The sequence below is a fragment of the Carcharhinus amblyrhynchos genome, chromosome 11 (assembly GCF_965287045.1).
Source record: "Carcharhinus amblyrhynchos chromosome 11, sCarAmb.v2.hapA, whole genome shotgun sequence".
NCBI lineage: Eukaryota > Metazoa > Chordata > Chondrichthyes > Carcharhiniformes > Carcharhinidae > Carcharhinus > Carcharhinus amblyrhynchos.
Window position 1 is genome coordinate 6,562,135 of NC_137334.1, and position 9,987 is coordinate 6,572,121.

Consider the following 9,987-nt stretch of genomic DNA (forward strand, 5'->3'; position numbering starts at 1 on the left):
TTGCACACAAGAATCTCACCTGTTTGGTTAGCTCTGTGTGCTGTAGGAGCTTTTCAGACAGGAGTTCCTTTTCTTGGAGCAGTTGCTTTGTTTTGTCTTGCTCCTGGATAATGGTATTCCTTAGTTCCTGCAGGGCAGTATTCTTCTCAACTTCAAGCTCATCCTACACATTCAAGAAAACATACTGATTATTTCACAACCGTAAGAGGAAACATCTTCAAGATTACACACTACACGGTGATGGAACAGAACACAAACTAATGGTCAAATCAAGGCTTTTGATGCACTCAGAAGTAAAAATTAAATATTGCAAGTATTGATCTCATATCCATTATTTGAAAAACTTGCCCAGCTTCACAGAATGTTGAAATGGATATGGAAGATAGGAACAACATAGTTTTTATACAAGAATTCTCTATAAGCTGCTGGTTAAACCCAGATTACCAAAGGTAATCACAACAACTTATCAAGCAATGTTCCCAGCTTCATATGTCTGTTGAGCTTTGATGAAAATTGCTACCAGACATGAAACCCATTCTTCTGTACTTTTACCTGCAAACTCTACAGGTGACTAGGATTCAGTCTGAATTGAGCACTCTGGCAGGGGAAGCAAGATCATTTGGCAAAGTTATAGCAACATTTAAACTACATCTCCACTAAAAACCTTAAGAGGATTGGGTCACACCATTAAATCAACAACACGCAAACCACAGCAAATGGGTTTCACTTCTGTAACTTACCCTGCTGGTAACGTGGGCAATCCTAGCAGTTTGTGAAAGATGTGAATAAAAAAAATGATATAAATCAACAACGCTACTGAAAATATTGAAGTGGACCTCGACATTCAGAAAATTTATTGCAAAAGAGGCCGCTATTCAGACCTAGCTCTTCAGCTAGAATCACCTAATCTGATTCAACATCCCTGTCATTCCCCAATATCCTCTTATATTTGTCCTTTTCACAAACTCAACCAACTCTTACATTTCCAATTGTCACTTTAACAAAGCATTCTTCATAAAATAATTCTAATGTTACTCTACATTCCTGTTGTAATACGTCAGTTTTATTTATTTGTCAGCGAAAATCATGTTTCACTTGCTATAGAGGGAGTGCAGTGAAGGATTGCCAAGCTGATTCCTGGGATGGTAACTCTCTCTTTTGTGGAGAAACTAAGACAGTTAAGATTGTATTCATTGAAGTTGAGAGGAATGGGAGGAGATACAAACTTATAAAACTCTAATAGGATTAGATAGGATAGATTCAGACAGAATGTTCCCAATGGTGGGGGTGTCCAGAATTAGGGATCATAGTTTGAGGATAAAGGGGTAAACCTTTTAGGACTGAGATAAGGAGAAATTTCTTCACCAAAAGGGTGGTGAATATGTGGAATTCACTACTTCAAAGTAGTTGAGGTCAAAACATTGTGTGATTTCAAGAAGAAATTAGATTTCCCTCTTGAGACTAAAGGGACCAAGAGATATGGGAGAAGGCAGGATCAGGATATTGAATTTGAAGTTCAGCCATGATCAAAATGAAGGGTGGAGCAGGTCCGAAGGGCCAAATGGCCTACTCCTGCTTCTGGTTTCTAATATTTCACTATTTACCCACTCAAAATATCTAACTTTTCAAAAAAAATTCCACACATTTACCTTTGTTTCAGTTAAGAAAACCTACCATGTCTTTTTTGTTAGAATTTCCCTCATTCCAGTGAATCTTCACTGCAGCCTCTCCACGGAATAAAGGATCTTATTACTATAGGCTATCCTATTTCTGATCTTATTCACTGGCACTATTAACTTAGTCTCTGCACCTTTGTTTGCTCCATTCCTCTACTCTGCTAAAATACTTAATTATTCTGGAATACTTTGAATCATAGAAGGAAACCATTTGGCCCATCAGGCCTGCACTGAAAATAATCCCAGCCAGGGCCTATCACCGTGACCATATGTATTTACATGGCTAATCTCCCTGACACTAAGGGACAATTTATTATGGCCAATCCACCTAACCTGCACATCTTTGGAGTGAGAGAGGGAACCCATGCAGACACGAAGAGAACACACAGACTCCACACAGACAGTGACCCAAGGCCGGAATTGAACCAAGGTCTCTGGAGCTGTGATGCAGCAGTACCAGCCACTGTGCCAACCCTTTTTATTTTTCTGCACCTGCCACAGTGCTGCAGTCTCTTGCATTCTTTCTCAGTTTGACATGTCTTTTAATTTGGAACCATTAATAAACTTTGATGACATGCCTCTGTATACGTCACTTACATAAATGACAAACAAGACTGCCTGGCACACTGCCTATATTGCGCCATTAACTTTATTTTCTGTTCAAAAATCATTTAGCTGTTCTCTTTTCATCACCTGTGCAGGAGTAACATTCCATTTAGTACCAAGTTCTTTAATATTGATAAACTTAGCAATCCCTTTATCAAATACTGGATGTGAGCTGGTACCTGCAAAATTTAACATGCGTGCTATCAGCATAACTGGCAGCACGTTGGCACGCTGGTTAGCACTGCTGCCTCACAGCACCAGGGACCCATCTTGGGTCACTGTGCCAAGCCTGCAGGGGTTTCTTCCAAGTGCTCCAGTTTCCTCTCTCAGTCTGAAAGACATGCTGGCTCAGGTGCATTGGCCATGCTAACTTCTCCCTCAGTGTACCCAAACAGGCCCCGAAGTGTGGCGACTGGGGGATTTTCACAGTAACTTCATTGCAGTGTTATTATAAGCTGACTTATGGCACTAATAAACTTACTGTGGATGCTGAAAAGCTGAAATAAAGCCAGACAATGCTCATCAGATCATGCATGTGTGGAGAATATTTCCAGCATTTTCTAGCTTTATTTATTATGTTATCAGTAAGCTGCCATGTTGTTTCAAGAACCCAAATAGTTAGAGAAGACCCTTGCAAAGGCTTCCCAGTATGACCGATATATGTCTCAGTCTTGCACTGATTTTTCAAAGCCTGCAGTTATATGAGATGGGCAATAAAAAGTGCCATAGCAGTGCCAGCCATATTTCAAGAAAAAGATCCATATATACAAGACCCTTCTTGACCATTAAGCACATTCATCCTAATTCTAGCCATTCGTTTTCAACTGGGGTAAATAATACCCTTTCATTTAAATCTTTCTGCAGAAGTTGAAACAGTCACTGTCAAATTTAATCCAGTTGTAAAAATAATTCACTGCTGAATTATTTTTTTGCACAGTTAATTAATTAATTGCAGAGTTAAGCAATCTACAACTGAGAATGTATATTTATGTTAAAAGTCAAGTTATGGGGAAAGAAAATATAATTAAAAACCAACATGAAAACAATCCAATCTAAAAAGTTTACCTTTCACTTTAATCACAATGCCTCCAATTCCTTGTGCACATACCTTGAGTTGTTTAATTTCTTCAGCAAGCAAGAGCTCAGACTGGTTCTTCAGAAGCTCAAACTCCTCCTGGAACTGCCGCAATTGCTGTGATTTCTCCATTTCAAAGTGGGACTGCAATGTCTGTCGCACTCTCTCAATCTCTGACTTAGCTGTATGAACCTAGCAGTCAAAATTGAGTCGTGAGTGTATAAAGTTGCTAAACTGAGGCAACAGTAAAATTAAATCTCAGAACCATTACATATCGCAGAGACAATTCTGCAAGAACATCTAAAAAGATCATAATGTGTTGGATGTGTTTTAGGAGCGTTTACTATTTAAATAATGTAGAAAATTAGAGGTAATTTATCAGAAGGCATTGCTGAGCAGGTAAATTAAGCTCATCATGATAATTCAATAAAGTATGTTTTCTGGCCATCCAAAATAGGAATCAGAAATACGGAATTAAACCAAGTCAAAGCATCTACTCAGGATGATATTTTTCATATAGATTAGTTTGAGACAACTATCACTTGTTAACTAAGCCTAGTGGGGAAAATTAATGTAATAATTTTAAAAATAATTAATGAGATGCAGGCACTGGTGTCCAGGCCAGCATTTATTACCTAATCCAAATTGTTCCATGGAAGGCGAGGCCACCTTCTGGAATCACTACAGTTCTTGTAGCGAAAATGCACTCAACAGTGCTGTTAGATATGAGTTTTAGGTTTTTGCCCCAGTAACTATGAAGGCTTGATGATTTATTTCCAAGTTAGGATGACATGTGGCTTGGGAAACTTGCATGTGGTGGTGCTCCCATGCATCTGCTGCCCTTGTCCTTCCAGATCAGTGTTGGGCAATCTAGTCTAGTGAGTGAGCTACAGGCGTGGCCCTCCTACACCTCAGTGGGCTGCAAGATTGAAATCTGGCTTGTTCACTAATCATGACCTCATAAATAAGATTAACTAAATTTGATACACAATGAATATTTCATAACAAGTAACAGAAAATGCTTAATCATTCATATATTAATAAAGTAATCAACTTCAAATGGTAAAAACAAAATAAATGTTTACACTTCGGATGCAGAGGGAGCGCATGGCTCTCACAGTTAATGATGCATCCAATCAGCATTCACCTTCATGCCCTAGCTTGATTTGCATATCACTTCAGTCATACTGATAGAAAGAATATATGGACGGGGAGTAGTGGAATGTGGTAACACTGCATGTGGGTAATAGGCAACAAAATGACTTATGGCTGCAATTAGAATCCAAATGTGATCCCCTGGCTGCAGACTGCCAACCACCAAACCAGATAGAAGTTGTTGCAGGTTTAGGAAATGTTGTGAAAGAAGCCTCAGCAAATTGGCACAGTGCATCTTATAGATTAGACACACTTCTCCCAGATTATGTAGCGGTACAGTGAACAAATGGTAAGGTTGGTGATGAGGTATCAATGAAATGGTACAACTATGTCCAGGATGATGGTGTTTTGAGTTTTGAGTGTTGTTGGACTGGCACTCTTCCAGATAAGTGGAGAACATTCCAACTTTCTACTGACTTGTCCTTTGCTGATGCTGGAAAGGCTTTGGGTACTTTATTGAGTCACTTGCTGCAGAATATCTAGCCTCAGTCCAAGTCTGAATGCGTTTCATATGCCATGCCCAATATCAGCATGTCATATTCTGAACTTCAAGCAAATTGTATATTTCAAAAACTGGAGTCCAAAAGACAAGAAAAGCTAGCCGCCCAAAGTCACCTGACTTATTTGTTGGTTAGAACCCTGTGTCAGAAACATTCTAGATTGATGAGTCAATGTCTTTGTCTAAAACAAAGATACTGTCTCAAACCCCTAGGGTACATGTCTACACAAAACCACAAGACAGGTTGTGAAATCAATATAAACACTACAGCTTATTTAGAAAAGACCTTAACTTGGGAAAAGCCACAGAATGAGACAGACATTTTTTTTTTGCCTGGTCTGGTTCGATCAGCAAAGAGCAGTGATCAGATCCACCAAAACCATCAATTCAGCCAGTCTGTGAACCAGACTCAGAAATTCATGTCAGAGATATTGCAGAATGGGTGAAAATAAATAACTTCTGTTTTAAATTCACAAATGCTTGCTGCTGAATTCCTTAACTGGGATCCTCAATCCAAGGATAAGAAATGATACATTTCTTTCCACACATAAGATACTGATTATGGAAAGTAAGAGAGCACATGCATTCTGTCCATGAAACAGATTTTCTTGCAAGCAGGCACAAAGCATGGCATTATTTGAGGGATTACAAATGGAACTGAAAACTCTGTGATTACCAGTGGGCATTCCCACTTCTTTGTGATGGAGAAAAGGTCACTGGTGAATCAGATAAAGATGCTTGAACCCAAAGCACTGACCTGAGGCACTCCTGAAGCAATTCCCTGGGGCCGAAATAATTTGTAGGTGCCAATATTGATATCAATATCAATATTGACAATGCCTTCCACCACTTTGTTAAGAGTAACCTGATGGGGTGGTAACTAGTCAATTGGATTGCCAGTGTTGTAGCTGCACAAGAGCTTGACTAGGGGCACAACTTTTCCTTCTGTTTTTTTCCCCCTCCAAATCCCCTTTCCCTGTCTCAAAGTCCCTCAACTTTTTCTAGTCATGATGAAAAATTACTTTGGACTTCATTCTGTGCACTCATGACAAATCAGCAGCTTTGAACAGCCAGTCCATTAAATAAATCAAATTAGCTCAGTTTATTATTTTATAATCTCATCGATTTGGCCAAGATTTCTAGATATTATATAATACTTTCTTTCCGAATTCTAACATCAAAAAGTCCTTCGCCCACCTAGCGCCAAGGCAGCACTATCAACTTTCCAAGAATCCAGCTACCTTGTTGTAACTTTAAGACATTTTCCCACATGAACTCAAAGATAGACAGCGTAGTCTCTCCATGATCTGATAAGAAAAAAAACCAAGTGAAGTCTCTTCCCAAGTGGAATGCCAACTAGATTCAGGAATAATATTGGTGAAAGCCTACTAATAGGGTAAATATGGCATGCTTATACAATCTTTTAATGAAAAAGCAGCAGGAAGTTAAAATTTACTGTACACCACATCCATGTGAAATAAACCATGATTTGTAATGGCCTTTCATTTGAACCTGCCTTACAGTAGGCATGAAAAAATACAAATTTATACTGCTAACTAGATTTAAAGTTATATTTATAGTATCCAGTTCACATTCATTAAGGTTTACATTATGAGCTCTGGGTCAACAGTACTACATATCTAAATACTGGGAAGATGCCTGACAATAAGTGGCCCACTGCTGACATTGAACTTAAGTGTATGTTGATAGTGTTATTTTAATTGTACAGGCATTAACTGAGGACTCACTCAATTTCATATAAAAACAGATGTAGACACAGACTAAAACTGGTTGTTGGGTTTGCAATGTGAAACTGTAAGTAAACATAAAAGGATGTAAAGATTGTCTCCAATTCTATTTTTCACCAAGTAAAAAATACTTCAGAATTTCAAATGCAGACTCAATTTCTAACGGACATTTTTCAGTCACAAATAACTCATTAATTTCACCTCCTAGTTCGAGTATACCAAGGATATCATTGTCAGGCCTGCAAAAGAATCACATGGACTCAAACATTCCACAGATAGAATCATAGAGGTTTACGGCATGGAAACAGGACCTTCGGCCCAACTTGTCCATGCTGCCTTTTTTTTAAAAACCCCTAAGCTAATCCCAACTGCCTGCATTTGGCCCATATTCCTCTATACCCATTGTACCCATGTAACTGTCTAAATGCTTTTTAAAAAATAAAATTGTACCCGCCTCTACTACCACCTCTGGAAGCTTGTTCCAGACACTCACCACCCTCTGTGAAAAAATTGCCCCTCTGGACACTTTTGTATCTCTCCCCTTAAACCTATGCCCTCTAGTTTTAGACTTCCCTACTTGGGAAAAGATATTGACTATCCACCTTGTCTTTGCCTCTCATTATTTTATAGACCTCTATAAGGTCACCCCTCAGCCTCCTATGCTCCAGACAGAAAAGTCCCAGTCTATTCAGCCTCTCCTTATAACTCAACCCATCAAGTTCGGTAGCATCCTAGTAAATCTTTTCTGCACTCTTTCTAGTTTAATAGTATCCTTTCTATAATAGGGTGACCAGAATTGCATACAGTATTCCAAGTGTGGCCTTACCAATGTCTTGTACAACTTCAACAAGATGTCCCAACTCCTGTATTCAATGTTCTGACTGATGAAAGCAAGCATGCCGGATGCCTTCTTCACCACTCTGTCCACCTATGATTCCACTTTCAAGGAGCTATGAACATGTACGCCTAGATCTCTTTGTTCTGTAACTCTCCCAAATGCCCTACCATTAACCGAGTAAGTCCTGCCCTGGTTCAATCTACCAAAATGCATAACCTTGCATTTGTCTAAACTAAACTCCGTCTGCCATTTGTCAGCCCACTGGCCCGATCGATCAAGATCCCGTTGCAATTGGAGATAACTTCCTCCACTGTCCACTATGCCACCAATCTTGGTATCATCTGCAAACTTACTAACCATGCCCCATATATTCTCATCCAAATCATTAATATAAATGACAAATAATAGTTGGCCCAGCACTGATCCTTGGTCACCAGTCTGAAAAACAATTCTCTACAACCACCCTCTGGCTTTTGTGAAAAAGCCAATTTTGTATCTATTTAGATGCCTCACTCTGGATCCCGTGAGAATAAATCTTATGCAACAACCTACCATGCGGTATCTTGTCAAAGGCTTTGCTAAAGTCCATGTAGACGACATCAACTGCATTGCCCTTATCTATCTTCTTGGTTACCCCTTCAAAAAACTCAATCAAACTTGAGAGACATGATTTTCCACTCACAAAGCCATGCTGACTGTTCCTAATCAGTTCTTGCATCTCTAAATGCCTGTAGATCCTGTCTCTCAAAATACTTTCCAACAATTTACCCACCACAGATGTGAGGCTCACTGGCCTGTAGTTCCCAGGCTTTTCTCTGCAGCCCTTTTTAAACAAAGGCACATTTGCCACACGCCAATCTTCAGGCACCTCACCCGTGATTATCGATGATTCAAATATCTTGGCTAGAGGACCTGCAATTTTTCCCCCAACCTCCACAACGTCCTGGGATATACCTCATTAGGTCCCGCAGATTTAGCTACCTTGATGCGCTTTAAGACTTCCAGCACCACCTCCTCTGTATTATGTTCACTCCTCAGGACATCACTATTTCCCCAAGTTCTCTAACATCCATGCTTTTCTCAACAGTAAATACTGATGAGAAATATTCATTTAGAGTCTCATCCATCTCTTGTGGATCTGCACATAGATGACCTTGTTGATCCTTAAGAGGACCTACTGTCTCCCTTGTTACCCTTTTGCCCTTTATGTATTTGTAGAAGCTCTCTGGATTCTCTTTTGTCTTGTCTGCCAAAACAATTTTGTGCCCCCTTTTTGCCCTCCTGATTTCCCTCTTAACTCTACTCCTACACCTTCTATACTCTTCAAGATGTTCACCTGATCCCAGCTGCCTATGCATGTCATGTGCCTCTTTCTTCTTCTTGACCAGGGCCTCAATATCCCAAGTCATCCAGGGTTCCCGACTTCTGCCAGCCTTGTCCTTCACTCTAAGAGGAATGTGCTTACCCTGAACCCTGGTTAACACACTTCTGAAAACATGCCACTTACCAGGTGTCCCTTTGCCTTCCCACAGACTCCCCTAATTAACTTTTGAAAGTTCCTGCCTGATACCATCAAAATTGGCCTTGTCCCAATTTAGAGTTTTAACTTTTGGGACAGACTTATCATTCTCCATAGCTATCTTAAAACTAATAAAATTATGGTCACTGGTCCCAAAGTGACACCTGGTAAGTGGCACTCAACAAATTTCTCTCCATCCAAGCCTCTAATTCTACGGCTGCCCCAGTCAATGTTGGGTAAATTAAAATCTCCGACTATTACCACCCTATTTTTCTCGGAGCTATCTGTAATCTGCTTACATATTTGCTTCTCAATTTCCTGCTGACTATTTGGGAGCCTACAGTACAACCCTATCAAAGTGATTTCCCCTTCTTATTTCTCAGCTCTACCCAGATGCTGCCAGACCTGCTGAGTTCATCCAGCATTTCCTATTTTTATATCACGGCCTAGGTTGTCCTCTTCACATTAACGGGAGCAGAACTAAATGACCTCTGATAAAAAACCGTACATACTAGAAGCTCAGCTAGTGCTCAACTTGAATAAGCACAAACCTGTTCTTTTTGATTGTATGTTTGAATTTTCTCCAGCTCTTCATTAAGCTTCCTTGCGTACTCCTGTTTCTGTTTCTCCGCCTCCACAGACTGCAGCATTTGAAGCTCCTTGAGGGCCTGCTGATGCTGATCTTCAAGGCGAAGGACTTCTTCTCGAATCACATCAAGACGGCTCTGATGCTCCTGTTCCAGCAAAGCCTTTTGGTTGTTCAGAGCTGCCTCCAAATCTACCTGCAAAACAGTCTAGATAAGTGAGCAAATGTGAACAGTTAAGAACATAAGAACATAAGAAATAGGAGCAGGAGTAGACCATCTAGCCC

The 9,987-nt window shown here is 39.9% G+C and overlaps 1 protein-coding gene across 2 annotated transcripts in view; it reads right to left on the reverse strand.

Moving 5' to 3' along the window:
* Window positions 1–9,987, reverse strand: part of pcnt (pericentrin) — a 194,824-nt gene that overhangs the window by 94,974 nt on the left and 89,863 nt on the right. For both annotated transcript variants that reach the window (XM_080198511.1, XM_080198510.1), the window contains 3 exons: window positions 9,668–9,898; window positions 3,391–3,549; window positions 20–163 (listed from right to left, as the gene is read on the reverse strand). In XM_080198511.1, the coding sequence (XP_080054637.1) occupies window positions 20–163; window positions 3,391–3,549; window positions 9,668–9,898 (534 nt within the window). The remainder of the gene's footprint in view (window positions 1–19; window positions 164–3,390; window positions 3,550–9,667; window positions 9,899–9,987) is intronic.